The sequence below is a fragment of the Suncus etruscus genome, chromosome 8 (genome assembly GCF_024139225.1).
Source record: "Suncus etruscus isolate mSunEtr1 chromosome 8, mSunEtr1.pri.cur, whole genome shotgun sequence".
Lineage (NCBI taxonomy): Eukaryota > Metazoa > Chordata > Mammalia > Eulipotyphla > Soricidae > Suncus > Suncus etruscus.
The window spans coordinates 2,542,437-2,563,490 of record NC_064855.1 but is presented as its reverse complement, the minus strand read 5'-3'; the positions used below and the strand labels follow the sequence as shown (position 1 = coordinate 2,563,490).

The 21,054-nt window shown below is 58.1% G+C and overlaps 1 protein-coding gene across 1 annotated transcript; it reads left to right on the top strand.

Moving 5' to 3' along the window:
* The first annotated feature begins 389 nt into the window (after window positions 1–389).
* WNT3A (Wnt family member 3A) lies at window positions 390–20,542 on the top strand. Its single transcript, XM_049778047.1, has 4 exons — window positions 390–530; window positions 12,079–12,320; window positions 18,138–18,403; window positions 20,063–20,542. Exons 1-4 carry the CDS (start codon window positions 460–462, stop codon window positions 20,540–20,542), a joined length of 1,059 nt encoding a protein of 352 aa, XP_049634004.1. The 5' UTR covers window positions 390–459.
* The last annotated feature ends 512 nt before the right edge of the window (window positions 20,543–21,054 follow it).

The following is a 21,054-nucleotide window of genomic DNA, read 5'->3' as shown; positions in this document are numbered from 1 at the left end:
GGGACCAGCCCGGGCCACACCGGTCCAAGTGGGGGTCAGCAGCGTAGCAGACATCCGTGGCGCGCAGCACTGGGGCTCCGCGCCCCGCGCACCTCGGGGCCACCGGAGAGGAGAGGAGAGCCTCGGGGAGGGCCTCGGTCCCGCCGGCTCCCAGGGCCCCGCCCGTCCTCCCGCCGGCTCCGCCCCGGCCCCGGCCCCGCCGGGTGCCCCCCGCGGCGCTGCCCCGCCTCCGCCGTCCCGTCCCGCGCCGCCCCGGGCCCCGGCCCCGCCGCCCGCCCGCCCGCCGGCCCACCTGGCGCAGCGCCGCCCTCGGCTCCCGCGCTCCGCGCACTCCGCGCACCCCGCGCACCCCGCGGCCGCAGGAGGCCCAGCTCCAGGGCCCCGCCCGACCCGACCCGGAGCCCCCTTGCCAGGGCGCGCCAGGGCCAGCCTGCCTGCGGTCCCCCTGCCCGGCCGGCGATGGCCCCGCTCGGGTACTTCTTCCTCCTCTGCGCGCTGGAGCAGGCGCTGGGCAGCTACCCGATCTGGTGGTGAGTGTGCGTGCGTCCTCGAGGCTGCTCGGTCCGCTCGGGAGGGTCCCATCGGGTCTCCGGGCAAGGCAGGACGAGGCGAGGCGAGGCGAGACGGCGCGCGTTGGCTCTTTGGGGGGACCCTCTCCAACTGGGGCGCGCGGGGGCTGGCACTTCCCCAGGGACACGGGGTCCCGGGTATGGGAAAGGGGAGTGCGAAGGTCTCCGCCGCGGCCTCCCCGGACGTCGGGCAGCCGGGGGGACCCCTTGGAGAGGAGCGCGCACGGATGGCACCGACCGGCCGCCGGCTTCAGGCTGGCAACGGGAGTGGCGCGCGCAGGGCTGGCAGGAGGATGGATGCCCCTCAGTGGCGCACGCAAGTCGAAGACCCAGCGGGCGAGACCAGACCCGACAGCTCGGTTGCGTAAAGAGAAAAATAAAAAAAAGACGCCTGGGACCGGGTTGGGAGCGCCCGGCTGGGGCGCACGGGCCACGCGCCGCCTCTCCCGTGCGCCCGACGCCCCCCGAGGAGAGGATCTGCCCCGCTAGCCCTCACAAAGGTGGGCTCAGGGGCTTACAGGGGAGCTGGGTGACTCCCCAGCAGGACCCCAACATCTTCGAGCGCGCAGAGATCCCCTGGCTCCCCTGAGACCCTGGAGCAGAGCGCTTCAGTGGTGCCCAGCTTTTTGCGCGCCTCTAGGACGCACGGGCCAGGATCCGTCTCGTTCACCCGAGGCCCCACCGGCTGCAAAGTGCGGGGCGCTGGGATGGGACGGGACGGCCCGAGGGTCTGGGTAGGGCCCCGGGAGTCGTGAGGGCGAAGGATGGAGCCGCACGGAGCAGAACCCGCGCGCGCACAAACACACACACACACACACCTATGCACGCACAGCAGCCGCCTCTGAGGCTTGCCTGGAATTATAATAATTACGCCGACGGGGAGAGGGAGACGGGGCGAGCCTAAGTACATCTAATCCGATAATAATTTTTTTCTCTTTGAGATGGTTCAGAAGAGGGGCGCCCCGGGTCCAGGCCCTGCAGGGCCGCATCCAGGGCTGGGGATGCCCGCGCGGGGATGTCCTGCGCCGCGCGCGCGTCTCGGGGCTCCGGAGCCGCCGGCCGACCCGACCAGGCAGTGGCTGGGAGCGCGTCTGGCTCCCGCGAGCGGCCCTGGCCAGGTCCCTCCCAGGTTTCTAATTAGAGCCGCGGTGCCGCCGCAGCATTCCAGCCCCCCCCCCCCCCAGCTACCTCCCGCCCTGTGGCTCCCCAAGAGAGCTATGAGCGCTTTCTCTCCTGCTGCCTGTCGGTGCTTCTCGGTCCCCCCACATCCTGATGTCTCCCTGGGCACCTTTGAAGGGCCCCAGACTCACTCCCGGTGCTCAACCCTGGCTTCTGCTGGCACCTTCACCCCTGTCCCCTATCCTGGATGGGTCTCTGGGGGGACACCGCGTTATGGTGTCCCTAGGAACCCCTGTTCTCGCTGCTTCTCCCCACGCCCGAAGCCCAGGAGGGGGGCTTTGTCTCCTTCTTACCTGCCGCTTTGCAGGCATCTATCTCCTGCGGCCCCCACCCTCCCCAGCAGGGCCTGCCACCTTCCCTCTCAGCCCTTGGTTGGGAGGTTCCCCCTTCCCCCAAAGAAAGCCACTCTCTCCCAACTCCTCCCTGCCCCCAGCACCTCACAGGAGAAAGCGAAAGTGCCTGGATTTTTCCTCACCTGGAGAAACCAACACGGAAACAGCCAGAAGAGGCTGGAGGTTCGCAGTCAGGTGACTGCAAGGTGCTGACTGGAGAAGGTGCTGCAGCTTGCTGCGGACGGAAGGTCCTAGAACCGTCTCTCAGCTGCGATGCCCTAGGGCAGGTGTCTGCGCAGCCCTGCAGACTACTCGGGGGACCTCCCGAGGCAGAGATCTGGGCTCCTGTGAGACAGACGCGTGGACCTGGGAGTGACCTCGCGGTACCGGGGCCCCAGTGGGTCTTGGTCCTGCTGCGATTCTTACTGAGTTAGAATTAGATGGATACAGGACGGGTCTCAGCCTCCAAGATGCACCGGGAGTCTCCGGGGACACCGGCAGACATGAGCTCCAAGGTGGAAGGACACACCTTCCCTCCACTTCTCTGCCCTGATCTAGTAACTAGATGGAATCTGGCTTCACCCCTCACCCTGCCACAACAAAACACACACACACACACTCACACACACACACACCGCATCTACACACATCTCTACATATACACAAGCACACTACACAAATATTCACACTGCTGCATCTATACAAAACCTTATGCACATACAAATTGGTGCACACTACACACACAGATGATCTTTGCATCTACACACATTCATCTACACACCCTATCTACTTACACACACACACACACACACACACACACACATCTCATTGAGCCATTCCCTCCGCTCCCCTGTCAGTCTGCACTCTGCTTTCCCAGCCTCTCCTCCCTCCCCCTGTTTTGCTCCCTCTTAGTCAAGCCCTCCTTGCCACCTTCCCTCCCTTGATGTCATGCTAGCCACCCAGCTCTCTCTCGGTGCTGAGACCTGTCCAGCCTTGCACCCTGTGCCCCTCTATGTGAGTGACCCTCCTTCTGATGCCCGCTTCAAGTCCCACACACCTGTGAGCAGGTAGCAGCTAAGGACCCCTCTGCTTCCATCAGCCCAGCTTTTTCCACCCTCTGCTAGCCCCAAAGGTTCCCTGACGTGGTGGTCTCTGCTAGGCAAAGAGTAGGGTGCAGACCCCCCCTTGGGATGACATGCACAGAAGACCACACTGAAGATGACCTGGTTCCCCACAGGCAGGAAGGTGTTGCTATCCAGCTGAGGAGACAGAACCCTTCCGGACAGCCCTCCTCTCCTGCCTATGATCCCTCCCCTTCTCTGTCTGTCTCTCTCCTGTCTCTATCTCTCTTCCCATCTGTCTGGCTCTGTTTGTCTTTATGGTCTCTCTTTCTTCTCATCTCTGCCTCTCTGTGTCTATCTCTATCTCTGTTTCTGCCTCTCCCTTGTCTCCTGACTTTGTCTCTATCTCTCTCCCATCATGTTACTGCCTCCCTGTCTGTATGTCTCTATCTCTGCATCTCTGTATTCCTCTAGGTACCTGTTCATTTTTCCTTTATAAAAAAATTTTTTTTTCCAGGACCAAAGAGATAAGACAGCAGATTGAGTGCTTGCTTTTAACACAGCTGACCTGAGTTCAATTTCAGGTACCCCACTCTGTTCCCTGAGCACTACCAGAAGTGATCCCTGAATGCAGAGCCAGGAGCAAGCCCTGAACACTGTCAGGTGTGGCCCCAAAACAAAACAAAAAAGAAATAGCATGGAGGTAGGGCATTTGCCTTGCATGCAGAAGGATGGTGGTTCGAATCCCAGCATCCCATGTGGTCCCCCAAGCCTGGCAGGAGCGATTTCTGGGCGTAGAGCCAGGAGGAACCCCTGATCACTGTCGGGCATGATCCAAAAACCAAAAAAAAAAAAAAAGTATTTTTTTTGTATGATACTTCTTCCTTTGAGAAGCAGGCCATTCTGTCCCCCAGATGTCATCCAGGAAGAAACTGTCCCCTACAGGTCCTCCATGTTCATTCAGTGTTCTATCCACAAGCCTGCACTGAGCACAGGCTTACAGCCAGGTCTGCATAGGCGCTGGGCATCTGTGTGGACGAAGCCCTCGCTGTCCTGGAAGTTGTAGTTGAACAGAGAACATGCAGCACACACTAATGTGTGCAAATGTAGGTCATTACAAATTGCGGTGACTGTCAGGGGGAGGGTATTACAAAAAAAATTACAACAGCTTTGTCTTTTATTTCTATAAATCTGCTAAAACAAACAAACAAACAAAACCTTCCAGCTGGGAATGAGCATTGCAGTTTCCCAGGGCTGTCATTTTTTTTTTTCCCCCACAGTGTGTGAGCACATCTCTAGCAATGCCAGCAGAGCTCTGCCTCAGTCCTCTGTGGCCAGGCTAGGACACAGGTCTATCTCTGAAAGCATAGGATAAACCCACTCATGTGTGGTGGTGGGAGTTCATCTATGAACACTCTCTTTGGTTTGGTTTTGGGGCCACACCTGGTGGTGCTCTGGACTTATTCCTGATTCAGAGTTCAGGGAGCACTCCTGACGAGACTCTGGGGATGATATGTGATTCTGGGGATCGAACCTAAGTGCAAGGCAAATATCTTACTCCCTGGGCCTTGCATTCATGAATGCTTGTCCTTGAAGACAATAGGAACAGAGCTAAGAAGGTCCTGGGATGCCAGAACTAGCCAACAATGTCCATATAGTTAGGGATTTTATAACAAGGAACTGGAAATGCTAGAAAACCCAGGTCCCACGCTGTTCCATCGCCAATCAGGAGCACCTTGTGTTTGCTTGCAAGCCTGCTGCATAGGACCCATTGCCCCACCCTTGCGGCTTCCAGCTCCAGAACCCCCAGTGCCTGCCCCTTGAGAGAGTGGTTGCAGGCTTGAGTAGAGCTGTGGTTGGGAAGTGTTAAGCCAGTGAAAGGAGAGAGGATCATCTCTGCTCCTGGAGAAAGCTCGGGGCAGAGGCATGAGGCAGGCAGGCTACAGGGGGGGGGGGGGGCCTTGGGATGGGAAGCTCTCTGAACCTAAGAGTGAAATTGGTATCCATACCTTGAAGATGGCAAAGGGGCAGAACCAGTCCAGTCCTGGGGAAGTGAGGCCAGGGCTTAGGGATACCAGAGGACTGATAGCCTCTGATTTACACAGTTTGCCTCTTCCTCTTGTGGTCCCCCTGGAGCCTGTACCCCAAACTTCAGGATGGCTGGAGGAGCTGGCCTAGGGAGAACTGCTCATGTGGCAGGGCTAAGGCTCACCTATCGAGGATACCTATCAGGGACACCTTGACTCTCAGCATCCCTGCACCTAATATGCTGCCCTATGTCCCTTGGTTAGCTAACCTGGTCTTCACTTCAGAGCTGGGCATAGGGGTGTCCAGCAAGTTTGTCAAGGGGGTTCTCTGCTTCTTAGGGCACTCTGTTTTAAATATAATTTGGGGGGGATTTTGGTGGAGACCACACCCTTGTTAGCCTGGGTTTACCTGTCTGGGGTTACTGGTCTCTGTACTCAGGAATCATTACTGGCAGTGTTTGGGCAACCATAGGGGATGCTGAGGATTGAAGATCCCCTTGCAAGGCAAGCGCCCTCCCCATTGTGCTGTCTCTCTGAACTCAAACTTTCTCTGTGTGTCTACAACATGAAATGGGGATTCGTGGGGTTTTGCCAGAGATGAATACGGGGTGAGGGGCAGGGACTAGGGCCATCCTTGATTCTCGGACCTCCATCCCACAGCTACGCGTGAGGTGTGAGGAATAGTGTATGAGTGGGTGCGTGGATGGAGCCTTGTCTGTGAAAAGGCAAGTGACCGGAGTGAGAGAAAAGGCGACACAGCTGGTGCCAGTGCAGTCCCAGCGAGGAGGCGGGTGCCCCCACGATGCCCTGGGCAGCACACCTCTCTCCTGGCCTCCCCAGTGACACCCTGGAACTGTCTCACACTTTGGTGCTTCCACATTCCTTCCCCACGAAACGTGCCACTGCCTCCCGGAGAAGCAGGCCATTGCGTGGCTGTAGGCACAGAAGCCTCTGCCGCCTGCTGGGACTTGCTCAAGTATGTGTCAGTAATCCCAGCCTGGCTGGTGGGGCAGGAGGAGGCGCTGGTGGGGGGGTGGGGGGCAGGGGGTGTGGAGTGCAGCCAGGGCCAGGGAGGGTGGCCTGGACACCTGGGAGTTGGGATCCTGGGACCAGTGCACAGTCCTTGCAGTGGGCAGCTAGCTGGTGGTATTGATATGGAGGAACCTAGAGAGGGCAGGATGAAAAGAAGGGAGGAGAAAATTCGTCTCTAGCCTCTTGGCTCTGGACCCCAGCACACAGCATCTAGTATATGTGGAGAACCCAGTCGCCAACAGACCCCAAACTAGGAGAGTGGGATAGGAGTTAGCCTCCTGCAGTGACAGGGAAGAGACCCTTAGGGTGAGTTTCAGGAATGTCGCAGCTCGTTGCCTCAGGCTCTCCCTGGCTGGGAAGAGTCTGTGACCCAGAGAGGAGGGGCTGGCCCTGGCCTCACCTTTCAGCCAGGATTTGGGAGACTGAGATGGTGACAGGGCAGCTGGCTAGGCACGGGCCCAGAGCACATCCTCTCCACTCCTACCTCCCACCTCTCCCTGGCAGCCTGACTGAATCCATCTCCTAAGCAGATGTGGTTGGACCAGCTGGCTGCAAGCTCCTTGGCTCCCCAGAGCCAGAACCTCCTCAGAACTGCCCTCAGAACCCCCTTTTCTAGGGAACTGCTCTACAGATGTTGAGCGAGCAAGGCTCTGGGCCAAGCAGAGGGTCCTTGCACCTCGATTTACTTGGAAAGAACCAGACCCACCACAGCAACCCGAGGGGAAGACAGTAGGGACCTACTGTGCCTGGGTCATACCCGGCACAGAGGGCAAGAGCACCGGCACCCAGAGCCCTGTCCCAGCCTTTCTGTCCTCTGGTTGGCGTGATAGTGACATCCACCTGCTGAAGAGATCAATAATTGTCTGGGGGTTTATCCTGTGGGCTAGCCTCAAAGGGGACTGCAGCCTGCGAACACTGAGTGTGGTATGGAGCTTGTGGAGTTTGAGGGCCACTCTCCAACACTGCCCAGGTATGTTCTGGAAGGAAGACCATGGCACCCACCCCCTTGCAAAATGAATTTCTGCTCAAAAGTGACAAGGGCGTTCATGCAATTAGAACTTTGACCTCTAAGCAACTGAACCTGAGTGTGTCGCTCCTTGTGGATCTCTCATTTTACTCATGTTTTCTGCCACTCTAATGGGCAGAGTGGCTGTGTCCTCTTCCACTGCTGCTCTGGGGGGAGGAAGCACGTGGGACCCACGTCTTGAGCTGCATCTCTTATTGCTGTGTTCTGTTAGGTTTGAGTTTTGGTTTGGGGGCCATGTGCGGCAGTGCTCAGGGCTTACTCCTGACTCTGTGCTTACGGAACCATCTGGCGTGCTGCTGGGAATTCAACCCAGTTTGGGTGTCTATCAGGAAAGCACCCTGCTTGCTGTACTATTGCTGCAGCCCCATGTTGCTGTTTATGCTGCAGCCCCATGTTGCTGTTTATGCTCCTTTTCCTCCCCTCCAGCCCTATGCTTTCAAGATTTAGTGTTGTCCGCTGTACTTTTCAGCATCCCTGGGGCCTGGGTGGCGGTGATGCCTCATGCAGGCCGTGTGCACATGTCTTATGTTAGAAGTGGCTCACAGTAGCTGGAGAAACACCATGTCTCAGGTGCTTCTGGTTTTTAAGAATTGGAGTATGAAACCTACTTGGCTGGGTGCTGGCTTTAGGTGGGAAATAAGTACTTCCTGGGTCACCAGCTTTCACGATACAGCTGACACAGGGAGGTGGAATGAATCCCTCCTGAAATGAAGCACAATGGCCAGGTGCAAGGTGATAGCACAGTGTGATAATGGGATCCCCCTGTTCCACCAATGGGACAGAGTCCTGACAGCCTGAGGGGTCCTGGGTCTCAGGGCCATTGGACAGTGACAGCCACTCCTGACAGCTGGATAAGGAACAGCTTCACCAGAACCTTCCAAGCTCTGAATGACTTCAGGCTAGGTTGAGCCTCTGAGACAGCTGTTAGCCAGAACACCATCTTTTGAGGTGACAACCAAGGCAGGGGGAGACGTGCCATCTTACTGGGACCCAGACAAGCCAGCCTAAGCTGGGCCACTCCATCCCTGGCCAGACCAGGGCTTCGACACGGGTAGCAATTGAGGGACGGGGTGGATGCAGAGAACCTGCTCTTCATGCAGGTGCAGGAACTGAGTGCCCAATGGCTGCTCCCTGTGACCTGGGCCCTGGAGCATCCGTGTCCAGAGAGGGAGGTAACCTAGTGCCAGGACTGTCCTATGCTGTGGGAGGCTGTGCATAGCCCAAAGTCCACAGTAGGGCCTAGAAGACCGTGCCTCTGGCAGTCCTACAACAGTGCTGCACCACCTATCTTGACTGTGACAAGAGCAGACCCATGTCTCAGAGGACAGTGCTGCGAGTTTCTGGAAGCAGAATGAGAGGAAAACCCTGGATTGCCAGACAGAAGGGTTTGGACTTGAAGAAGCCATGGAGGCTCCTCGCCAGCAGCGGCCTTTGAAGTCCTGGGACGGGGCCGGAAGCACAGAAGCACTGCAGCGACCAGAATCCGTGCTTCCAAACAGCAGGCTGCATGCGTCATGCTCCCCCGCGGGCCTGTGGGGACCGGCCCAGCCCAGGCCCAGCGTGTGTCCCGGCAGGTCCAGGGCGGCTGCCTCCTGGTCTCCATCACATTTCCCACAGGCCTGCTGGCCCAGGAGCCCCTCTGGGGACCTGCCCTCCCCAGTAGTAGGCAGAGTTGGTTACAAGCTACAGGATGCCTGGTTGTCCTGGGGCCAATGGGATCCCCTGGTCCTTGAGAGAATGCAGGTGCTCTGACAGGTGCTCCTGTGGCTGCAGTGGCGACTGTGTGTGTCCAGCTGATGGAAAAAATTGTCCCGGAGCTGCAGACCCCAGGCCTGGCCCACCCTGTGTACATGTGACCCTGCTAGGAGCTAAAGTCTTGAGGATGTCATGAGAATCAGGCATGTTATAGAGCTGGCCTCCTCTGTGCTCTGTGACTTGTGTCATTACAGGCAGAGGAACCAACCAGCATCTAGGGGCACTGTGCAGCCTGTTTTTCTTCTGAGAGGCAGGGAGAGCATCTTGGATAGACTGAGGTCCTTTTCAAGGTGACCGTTGGCTCCCCACAGCCACCTTATCAGTGAATAGCATCATAGATCATAGATACCTGCTGTCATGTTTGGGGTCCCTGCCAAACTCTGAGGCCATAGTCAATGTGTGACAATGTATGTGACAGCATACATTGAGGCAGCACCTGTGAACTCTTCAGATAGAAGGAAAAGAGGCAGTTTTGCCATTTGCAGGAGAATGGAAAGAACTTGGGAATTAATGTGAAACAGGGCAAGTCAGAAGAAAAATATCCACACAGATTGGATGGTTCCCCAGATATATGCACTCAGAGGAGATGGCGTTGATGGCCAAGCAAAATAAAATTAAAATCGGCCCCAGGACATCGATAATAGGAGTCAGCTTGAGAAACAAGCTGTGCATGCGGGAACCTCAAGGCTGACCCTGGCCCATCATGGTCCGACAGTGCTGCAGGAAGTGATGCAGAAACAGAAGCTGGAAAGAATCAAGCTTTGGTTGGCAGCCCTGGGCTATACCTGACCTCCTTCTGCTTGAGGTGATCTGGACTCATAGAGCTGCAGAGCAGAGTGGGGACATTGGGCTTGGTTGGTGTCTCTGCTGGGAAGCTGGCCTTTGGAAAACACGATCACTCCACTGCTGGGCTTTATTCTCCCCATTCCCTGCATCCAGACTTGCCAACACCTGTGCAGGAGGTCGCTGCTACAGCAACATGGTGGTGGAGAAACGTGACCAGGACAGTGGATGAGAGTCAGTGCCGAGGCCCTAACTGCCACCGCTATTTGCACTCAGTGAAGAAAGATGCTTGCTGCAGAGTAGGGTCAGGGGTGGGTGCATATTGCAGTCTTTCTGCATGCAGAGGGCAAATCTCTGAATGTATCTACTTGTTTGTGGTCCCTGCCACCATGCTTTGGGCTGTCCTGGAGTGCTAACTCCTTAGCAGTATTAGGGATCCAACCGGGAGCTCCTCATTCCAGATATGCATGCCAGTCCCCATCTCTACATTATCTGTTGTTGTTTTTTTTATGGGACACACCCAGGGTGCCAGGGGCTACTCCTGGCTTAGGGGTTTGAATGCTTAGAAGGCTACTCCTGGTGTTACGTGTGGTACCAGGAATCTAACCTGGACCTCCCGATACAAAGCAGGTGTTCAGCCTCTTAGATTTTACTCCACAGTTTTATTGTGACCCACTTTATATTTCTGGATCCAACCAAAAATTGGTAGCCTAGTGAGCCCCCCTGATTCCTCCCATCCATTGTCCTACTCTCGAGCCTCACTTGTTCCACTAATGAGCCATTTCTCTATTCTCCTGTATGACCAGCACCCAGTTTGCCTCCGGAGAAGCCTTTCTGGAAGCCTTTCGAAGACTCGTGGGTCCAGGGCAAGGGGGAAATCCAGCCGGGGTTGGTGAAGGCTGGAACAGCTGGAGTGGCTGCTGGGCTGGCAGCTGGCTGCCTGCACCCTGGCCTGGCTCCCTGGAGAGGTGGCAAGCCAGGACCTGCCAGGATGAGGGCTGGGATGGGGCGCTGACTCAGCACCCCAAGAGAGAGGCTGGGAGAAGCTGTGACTTGGGAGCCCCGAGTCTCCCGGGAGCTGTGCCGACGGGGGGGGGGGGGGGGGGGGGGGCAGGACAGTGAAAGGGAGGTCTAGCACCTGGCAGGGCCAACCCCTTGGGCTGGCACAGAGCCCCGACCCCTTCCTTCTGCTGAGCCAGGCGGCCCCTTTCTTCCCACTGATTGCAAGTCTGCTCAGTAAGGAGAGAGCGGCATAGCTCCAATGAATTTTGCATCTGGTTGGCTCGCCTTCGCCCTCCTAGGCCAGAGCTGGGCAGCTGGAACCAGAAGACCAGGGAGGGAACCCCTGAGCTGCAGAATAAACCCCTCAGAAATGCTCAGAGATGGGGGCTGGCAGTGTCACAACTTCCCCCACACTCCAGTCAGGGAATGTTTGGGTGAGAGCAGAGTCAGCAAGTGCCTGTACCTTGCTAGTGAGAGACCCTGATTCCATCCCTGTGCCCCAAACAAATGGCAATGTTTAAAGATTCTGGAAGAATGCAGCTCATGGATGACTGGCAGTATCTGCCAGGTGAGCTGTGCATGGCCCCCACAGCAGAGTGGTGTGTTAGCAGCCTTCTGCCACAGAGCCTCAGTGGGTCCTGCAAGGCAGAGCCAGGAAGGGTTGGTTCCATCATCTTTAAGGTGGAAAATTGTGCATTGCCAGCACACCTACCTGTAGTATTGTAGGTGCCTCTGGCGGCCTCTGAGACATGTTGATATTCCCCTGTGGCAACACATGGTGGCCACACAGTGCATGCAGGGGACACGACCCCTGTGCTCCCCACAACCTGAGGCTTGCTTGTGTCTGTCCCCACACACAAGTGTCATGTCTAGGTCCAGAGGCACAATAGGGTGTAGCTGGGCAGGTGACAAGGCTACGGAGGTAGGTGCCAATGGCTCTTACACATCCCCTGGCTGTGTCCAGCCTTGGCTTTGGATCCGCCATGGACCTTGTGCTGCGTGTCTGTGTGTCCCGGCACTGGGCTATGACCTCACTCTAGGTGGCTTAGCCAGGCCTCACCTCACCTCTCGCTAGGCCCCGTGTGTGCCCTCAGGTCATCTTCACTGTGCTGCCCCAGAGACCCTTGCGGTGGAGGTGGCCTTGGCCTCCCACTCAGCCTCATGCCCACGGGAGAAACCAGATACCTTCCCCCAGATCTGCTTGTTCCAGCTGGAAAGGCACAAGCACCCATCCTGGGCCGAGTGCTCACTGGTGTCTGGGCAGCTGCCAGCACTGTCTCCTCTGATCGGGGCTCTTCTTTCTTCCTTCAGGTCCCTGGCCATCGGACCCCAATACTCGTCCCTGGCCACGCAGCCCATTCTCTGTGCCAGTATCCCCGGCCTGGTGCCCAAGCAGCTGCGCTTCTGCCGCAACTATGTGGAGATCATGCCCAGCGTGGCTGAGGGCGTGAAGATCAGCATCCAGGAGTGCCAGCACCAGTTCCGGGGCCGCCGCTGGAACTGCACCACCGTCAATGGCAGCCTGGCCATCTTTGGGCCAGTGCTGGACAAAGGTACCCAGGCCAGCCAGGGGATGGTGACTTGAGGGCGGGGCAGCACCTCCAGGGGGAAGAGTTGCACCTGCCCTGCTGCTAGAGTTTCCCCAGGAAGGTCCTGACCCACCGGGATCCCCGGGAATGGAGCAGAGGGAGGAGCTCCAGGACTCTTGCTTGGTATACCTCCAGTACCGCTAGGCTTGATGTGTCTGCACTCTCCCCAATTTCAGGTCCAAACAGAGTGGGAAGGAGGGACAAGGGCCTAGCACAGAGCTGAGAATTCCAGGGCGTCTCAAGCCCCGGCTTCTGCGCTCTGTCCCCCTGAAGCCCCCACCTCTGCTTTCCTGGTGCCCTAAACTTCCTGGAAGTCGAGACTCCATCGGGGCTTGGGGCCTCCTGCCTGCCATGCTTCATTCTGCCGTTTGCTCCCTCAGGGCCCCTCTCCCCTCCTCTTATAATACACCCACCTCCTCCCCTTTCTGCTGGTTGAAAATCATCTTAGCCCCCCACGCTGGGTTTAAATGGGAAGAGGGGGAGCCCTCTCCCCCCCGCTTGTCGTCACAGGGCTGAGAAATGGCTGGATTCATTGTGGCCGAGCGTTGAATGGCCTGGGAGGAAGGAGCCCGCCAGGTGCCCCAGAGAGAGGCTGGCTCAGGAGTTCATTGTGGAGCCCCTGCCTGGTGCACTGAGCGGCTCACGGTAATCAATCTGATTGGATTAGGGTCAGGGCGACCCTAATCGTGTGAGAGGTCACCCAGGCTTTGTGGCCGAGTCCACGGGGCGCCGGGCCACCCCTGCTGAGGCGGCCTCGTTGAACAGAGCTTAACACTGCCTCGTGAGCCGGAGAGAGGGTCCCAGCCTGTGTGGGGCTGTGTGTCAGTGCATACGGTATGAGCATGCGTCGTGTGTGTGCGGTGTATGTCTGGGAGAGTGTGTGAAGATGTCTAGGTATATGAAATGCATGGGTTTTTTTGTTTTGTTTTGTTTTTAGTTTTTGGGCCACACCCAGCGGCACACAGGGTTACTCCTGGCCCTGTGCTCAGAAATCACCCCTGGCAGGCTTAGGGGACTATATGGGATGCTAGGAATTGAACTCGGGGCCATCCGGGTCAGCCTCATGCAAGACCAACGCCCCTGGAATGCATGTAGATGTATGCTTGCAGACAAGTGTGAGCAGAAGCATAGGGTTGTGTGCGTGTGTGTATACATGATGATGTGTGCATATGAGCTTGTTACCTTGTTACCTTGTGTCAGGGCATGTGTGTCTATGTGATCATGTGTGTGCTCAGTGTGTGACCATGTGAGTTATCCATGGAAGTTATATAATGCGTGCCTTGTATTATGTATGAGGATATGTGTTGAGCATATGTGAGCACGCGGTGTCGTGTGTGGTTTGCTTGAGCAGGCGTGAGTGTGAGCTGTGTGAGCACATGTTTGAGCATGTGTCCATGTGCAGGACAGAAGGTGCGTTCACACCTCCTGCCTCGAGCTCCCCACCGCCGTCTGTGTCTGGGGTGTGAGGGCTGGTGGTAAGTGGGGCTGAGAAGAGTAGGTTAGAGAAGCCTGTGCTCTCCTCCTCTGCGGGCAGGCAGCAGGGCACAAGGCCTGTGCTGGGCCAAAAGCATGTGAAGAATTTTGAGTGCTTGGAGGCAGGCATACAGGCCTTCTCTGTGCCCCCAGGGCAGGCTGCCTGGACACCTGGAGGGCCTGCTTCCGGAGGCTAGCCCACACCCATCTCTCAGCCCCAGCAAGTGAAGTGGTGGGAGGATACGAGGTGGACCATAGGGCTCCATGCCCACATGGGGACAGCAAGACACCCAGTACCAGGCAGCTGTGACCCTGGGGAAGCACCAGGCCTGAGGCAGGCAGCAAGTATGTCGCTTAGCCAGTGAGGGCAGCGGAAGGGAACTTTGGGTCCGGCCATCCTCAGCACCTTTGCCAAGCATACCAGGGTGAGTGGGCAATGCCGGCCGCATGTCTCTTCTGGTGCTTGGCCGCGAGCCAGGTCCATTTCCAGCACGAGAGACTCAGTGCTGAGAACCTCTGGCCCTCCCACCTACACCTGTGTCTCCCTGAGTAGCCCAGGACCTGGGGGACCTCAGCAGAGGCCGATCAGCAGCTTTGGGCTCCCTAGGGAGGCTGGACTGGATTCACCCAGACAGCAGGCCTGTTGGGGAGCCTGAATGGCCGCCCAGACCTGCATGTTCAAGTCCTAGTTACTGTCCAGAGCCCTGAGAGCCCCTTGGGGCAGGGTATATACTCAGAAGGGCAGGCGCTGCCCATCCAGCCCTCGAGGGCAGACCAGGTCTACCAGCCTTCTCCCCACTCTTCAGGCAGGAGCAGAGAGGGCCTGCCAGGCTCCAGAGGAGGGTGGTCCCTGGGCTCCATGGGTGTCCCGGCCTGGGAACCAGGGTACAGCCTGCAGGCACAAGGCTGGGTCACGCAGCTCAGGAAGGGTCTGGAGGGGACCCACGTACCAGAATCCAGGTTGCGACCCCTGACCCCCCCCATCGGAAAGTGTTTCGGTTCACGGGGGCTGGGGGGGGCCTGGCTTGGTCTTAGGCGGCCTCCCCTGTATATCATTAACTCTCCCCAGTGGGAGGGGTGTAAAGGGGCCAGGAGAGCCCCGGAGACACCCCATGGAGGGCGGCTCAGAACACAATGTCCCTGCAAGGACGACAAGATTAAGCACAAGAGAAAAGTGAAAATGCTGCTGGCAATTCACACGCCCTCGGAGGGCTGTGTTGCAGTGAATAGCCCGCTCCCCCGTGCTCCCCTCTTGCAGACGGCCCCTCGGCCGTGCATACCTCCCGGTTGCTATGACTGGCTTGCTATGGCCTAATCGCCGACGAGGGGGAAATTCATATAAAATATCGCGGGCCATTGTGGGCCTAACGCGGCGTGACAGTGGCTCACAAAACCAGATTCATTGGCCCAGCAGGTAACCAGGACGCCGGCCGTGCCGCCGGCCGCGCGGTGTCAGGGGCCCCGGCTGCAGCGGGGCGCAGGCTGCGTTCCCAGCTCAGGTGCCCGGCCTTTGTGCAGGAGAGCGGGCGCCGGATTACCAAGTGCCGCGGGGTCGGGAAGGTGGCTGTGTGGGGGGCTCCGGGGTGGGGTGCTGGCCCATGCCGTCTGAGAGTCTCGAGCCGTCTGGCCTGAGTCCTGGGAGCTGGCCCTCTCCCGTGTCGGGCATCTGTGTGGGGAGAAGTGCCAAGTCACTGGAAGGTGCTTGTCGAGGGAGGCTGGAGCAGGCAGGGAGATGAAGAAGACAGGGTTTGCTGGTCCCAGCCTCCGGCTGCATCTTGTTGCACCCTTGTGTGAGAGTGTGGCCATTCCTGTCCTGGCCCCGTGTGTCCCTCTACTTTCAGGTCCTCACCTGCCAGTGGGCTGCACCCCCGGAAGGTGGGAGGCAGCAGGAACTGAGAGTGTGATGATGCGAATGGAGAGGGCACATGCATGGATACTCTTCTTTCATGAGCTCAAATAGTGGTAGTGGGGCTCAGGGCTGCAGGTCTCACGATGGCCTTTCAGCTTTGCTTCAGAAATGATTGTCAACTGACGGAGTAGTTTAGGAGCAGTCTCCAGATTTGGCCCAAACAGAAGCGTCATCTTCATTACCGCTATCAGATTTACCCAGACACTGACAAAGATTTGGGACTGGAGCAAAGGCTCACAGAGCTGGAGTACATCCTTGATAGGTGGAGGCCTCAGCCTCCATCCCGGGGAACTGCAGTGTTCCCTCATGGAGTAGTCCTCTTGAAATGTTTTTCCAGGCTGGGACGATAGTACAGAGGTAGAGTGCTTGCTTGCCTTGCACGGGCTGACCCAGGTTTGATCCTTGGCACCCCAAATGGTTCCCCTGAGCTCAGATATAGGAGTGTAACCCCTGAGCATTGACAGTTGTGGGGTAGGGTGAAAGATTTTTCACCTTTTTTTTCCCCTTTTTGGGCCACACCCAGTGACACTCAGGCTACGTGCTCAGAAATTGCTCCTTGAGGCCAGAGAGATAGCATGGAGGTAAGGCTTTTGCCTTTCATGCAGAAGAATGGTGGTTCAAATCCCGGCATCCCATAGGGTCCCCCGTGCCTGCCAGGGGTGATTTCTGAGCATAGAGCCAGGAGTCACCCCTGAGCACTGCCGGGTGTGACCCAAAAACCATAAACAAACAAACAAACAAACAAATAAATAAATAAATAAATAAATAAATTAAAAAAAAGAAATTGCTCCTGGCTTGGAGGACCATATGGGACGCCGGGCGATCAAACCGCGGTCCATCCTAGGTTAGGACGTGCAAGGCAAATGTCCTACTGCTCCGTCATCGCTCCAGCCCCTGATTTTTCACCTCTTTTTCCATCAACTTGCCTTTCTCTTCCAGTGTCCCACCTAGGCTCTTTAAGGTTATTCTCCTTGTCCTTCTGGCCCTCAGGACTGGGAGAAAATGGTTCAAGCTCTGGGTTAGTGTGGGAACCCTGGCTGCTGGAGGTAGCTTTCTAGCTAGCAGGAATGCTAGCAGGTTGGAGTAGCCTGGGAGCAGCCTGGGGCAGGGGGGGAAATAGTTCTGTGTCTACTTGTCCCTGTCCTCAGCTCACAATGCAGCCAGCCAGTGTTCTCTGGCAGTTCTGGCTTTGTCCTTCGTGAAGGATCAACATTTCAGTGTTTTCATTTGAAAGCATGCACTTGTTGTTTTTGCCTGAACAAAATGATCTTATATTTTTGTAAACAAGGTCTATTCCCTAAGGCTCCCTCCCTCTTGGAGAAATCGCTGCAGATTTCCAAAAATTTGGCAAGATGTCCTCTGCCTAACCTTGCATTTTTTTCTGTGAGAAGACTACCTCCTGTAGTGGCAAAAGAGAAAAGTGGGGCTCACAGGGCAGGGATCTGTGAGGGCCGTACAGCTAGCTGGTGACCAAGCTGGGCAAAAATGAGATCTTCCTCCTCCATGTTTAAGGGGGAGCCGCACCCCTACCGCACCCCTGCCCCTCAAGTGTGGCTGGCAGGCCTGGGCTGTTTGCCTAAGCTCGATAAGCAGAGATCTCCAGCCTTCTCTCAGGGCAGGGCTGAGCCCTTATCTCCAGAGAAAAGGCTGGTGGAGAGATGGCAACAGGGCCAGGCTCTTCCTGCAAACCCTGAGGTCATGGACACCAACTGCTGAGGGGACCCCTGGTAGAGAAGACAGAAAGAAAAGAAATGGGGACCCTCCCTCTGTGGCTGATCCTGACCAGGATCTTCCAGCACGATCTCCCCAGAGCCCCCCAGAGCCCTCGGGAGATGCGGGTGGCTGGGCCTGTGGCTAACCCTGGGGGAAGTGTGGCAAGAGCTGCCAGAAGCTAGCATTGTGGAGCAAGGGGCTGGAGGCCAGCTCTGTGGGTGCTTCCTCAATTCTACTGGTGCTGAGTGCTCTGAGCATAGGACGCAGTCACTGTGGTCTGCAGAGTATGTCTGTGAACCCCAATTTCCGCTCCCTTTGCCCAACTCAGCTGTAAACTGGGAGCAGGAGAGGCAGTGAGGGTGTAGGAAAAGTGGGAAGCAGCCTGGAAATGCTCACTTCTCAGTGGGGGACCCCAGCATGGAAGCTTGCCCATGCCTGTATTCACATCTCTCATCCCTGCTTCTACGGGGCCAGGAGAGGAAAGTGCAGGCCCCCACGAGGACACAGATCTCAGAGGGCCTGGACAGGACCTCACACACATGGCCCCCTGTCACTGCAGCCCTGATTCCCGAAGCCAGTCTAGTTGCCCCATGTCCGACCTGGGGGCTGGGTCAGTGTGGGAAGTGGTGTGTCCACTCCAGCCCTTCCACGCAGGCCCTCTTACGCAGCATGTTTCTTCTCCACAGCCACCCGGGAATCAGCCTTCGTGCACGCCATCGCCTCGGCCGGAGTGGCCTTTGCTGTGACACGCTCCTGTGCCGAGGGAGCTGCTGCCATCTGTGGCTGCAGTAACCGCCATCAGGGCTCACCCGGTGAAGGCTGGAAGTGGGGTGGCTGCAGTGAGGACATCGAGTTCGGTGGGATGGTATCTCGGGAGTTTGCGGATGCCCGGGAGAACCGGCCGGATGCCCGCTCTGCGATGAACCGCCATAACAACGAGGCGGGTCGGCAGGTACACAGGGCCTCTGGGCTGGGGGTGGTCTGGTCTCTCCATGTCTTAGCTGGCCGGGGCTGACGGTACTCTCTGGATCCTAGAGATATCCTGACCCACCTCCGAGCTCCCAGGAACAGATGCTCCCTAAGACAGGCATATAGTCTGGCCAAGAGTGTGGGGTGCTTTGTTACTATAGAGCTTATTGACGAGGAAACTAGGGGGCTTCCTGCCCTGTGATAGGTGAAACGATGGGACAAATAGGCTACAGATCAGCTTACAGCAGCTCCTGCCCCACAAAGGAAATCTGCCTAAGTGTGGCAGATTCTTTTGTTTTTGTTTTTGTTTTGGGGCCACATCAGGTGACACTCAGGGGTTACTCCTGACTCTGCGCTCAGAAATCGCTCCTGGCTTGGGGGACCATATGGTACATCAGGGGATCGAACTGTGGTATGTCCTAGATGAGTTGTATGCTCATCATGCCTTACTTCTGTGCCACCGCTCAGGCCCCTAGTGTGGCAGATTCTTCTAGAAGGAAAAAGTCCGAGACAAGCCACCATCCAGGCTCCATTGTCAGACCCAGGGCTCAAAGGGCTGAGCACAGGCTTTGCAATCAGGAGCTGCAGGTTAGATTCTCACCCGTGAGAATTGCTGGGAACATCTCCTTCACCCTTGCCTCAAAAGCAGCACTTGTAATGTAATAAGGAAGACTTGAGTACTGGGGTAGGGGTGGCGACATCTCTCTAGGGAAAGGGAAAGAGCCTCCCAGCTGAGTTAGTCTGGACAGGGCTGGAGAGACAGACAGGACAGCGGGTAGGGATCTGTCTTGCACATGGCTAACCTGGGATCCATCTCTGACACCCTCATCGTTCCTCAAGGCTGCCAGAGGCGATATCTGAGCTAGAGCCAGGAGGAGTCAGCCCTGAGCACCTCTGGCTGGGGCCCCCCCGAAGAGCAAGGAGTCAGAGAGAAAGAACGAGAGGGTGAGGGTGGGGCTCTCCAGGGTCACTTGGACCCTCTGGGACCGAGGCCTAACCCTCCTCCTCCTCCTCCTCCTCTTTTCCTCCTCTTCCTCCTCCTTTCCTCCTCCTCCATTCCTCTTCCTCCTTCTCCGCTCCTCCTCCTCCTCTCTTCCTCCTCCTTTCCTCCTCTCCTCTTCCCTTTCCTCCTCCTCCTCCTCTCTTCCTCCTCCCTTTCCTCCTCCTCCTCCTCTCTTCCTCCTCCATTCCTCCTCCTCTCTTCCTCCTCCATTCCTCTTCCTCCTGCTCTCTTCCTTCTCTTCCTCCTCCATTCCTCCTCCTCTCTTCCTCCTCCATTCCTCTTCCTCCTGCTCTCTTCCTTCTCTTCCTCCTCCATTCCTCCTCCTCTCTTCCTCCTCCCTTTCCTCCTCCTCCTCCCCCCTTTCCTCCTCCTTTCCTCCTCTTCCCTTTCCTCCTCCTTTCCTCTTCCCTTTCCTCTTCCTCCTCTCTTCCTCCTCCTTTCCTCCTCCTCTTCTCCTCCCATTCCTCCTCCTCCTCTCTTCCTCCTCCTTTCCTCCTCCTCTTCTCCTCCCATTCCTCCTCCATTCCTCTTCCTCCTCCTCCTCCTCCTCCTTTCCTCCTCTCCTTTCTTCCTCCTTTTCCTCCTCCTCTCCTTCTCCTCTCTTCCTCCCCCTTCCCCCTCCTTCCCCCTCCACGCCAGGCGATCGCGGGCCAGGCGCGGCTCAAGTGCAAGTGCCACGGGCTGTCGGGCAGCTGCGAGGTGAAGACGTGCTGGCGCGCGCAGCCGGACTTCCGCGCGGTGGGCGACGCGCTCAAGGACAAGTACGACAGCGCGTCCGAGATGGCGGTGGAGCGGCACCGCGAGGCGCGCGGCTGGGTGGAGACGCTGCGGCCGCGCCACGCGCGCTTCAAGGCGCCCACGGAGCGCGACCTGGTGTACTTCGACGCGTCGCCCGACTTCTGCGAGCCCGACGCGCGCACCGGCTCCTTCGGCACGCGCGGCCGCGCCTGCAACGCCAGCTCGGCCGGCATCGACGGCTGCGACCTGCTGTGCTGCGGCCGCGGCCACGACGCGCGCACCGAGCGGCGCCGCGACAAGTGCCGCTGCGTCTTCCACTGGTGCTGCTACGTCAGCTGCCAGGAGTGCCCGCGCCTCTACGACGTGCACACCTGCAAGTAGCCGCGCCGCCCGGCACCCGGGACCCGGGACCCGGGACCCGGGACCCGGGACGGACGGACGGACGGACGGACGGAGGGGCCGACGACAGACGTCCGAGCCGCACGGCCGGGCTCGGGGGCGGGGCTCCGGGGCTCCCGGGGGCGGGGCCGCGGAGGTTCTGTGGGTGGAGCCCGGGGCGGGGCTCCAGAGGTTCTGTGGGTGGAGCCTTGGGGGCGGGGCTCCAGGGGCGGGGGCTCGGGGCTCCGGGGCTCGGGGCGGGGCCTCGGAGGCTCTATGGGTGGGGACTGGGGCGGGGCTTAGGCTTCGGGGCGGGGCTCCAGAGGCTCTATATAGGTAGGGCCCTTGGGCGCGGGGCTCTGAAACTCCGGGGGCGGAGCCTCGAACCCCGGGATGGGCTCCAGAGGGTCTATTGGTGGAGCCCTGGGGGGGCGGGGCTCCAGGGGCGGGGTTTTGCTCTCCGGGGGCGGGGCCTCGGAACTTCTGTCGGTGGAACCCTTGGGGGCGGGGCCCGG

Excerpts from the sequence above, each read along its gene's own strand:
- WNT3A (XM_049778047.1), top strand. The coding sequence starts at position 460 with ATGGCCCCGCTCGGGTACTTCTTCCTCCTCTGCGCGCTGGAGCAGGCG. Across the intron at positions 12,321-18,137 it reads TGGGCCAGTGCTGGACAAAG|CCACCCGGGAATCAGCCTTC; the intron begins GTACCCAGGCCA and ends TCTTCTCCACAG. Across the intron at positions 18,404-20,062 it reads ACAACGAGGCGGGTCGGCAG|GCGATCGCGGGCCAGGCGCG; the intron begins GTACACAGGGCC and ends CCTCCACGCCAG.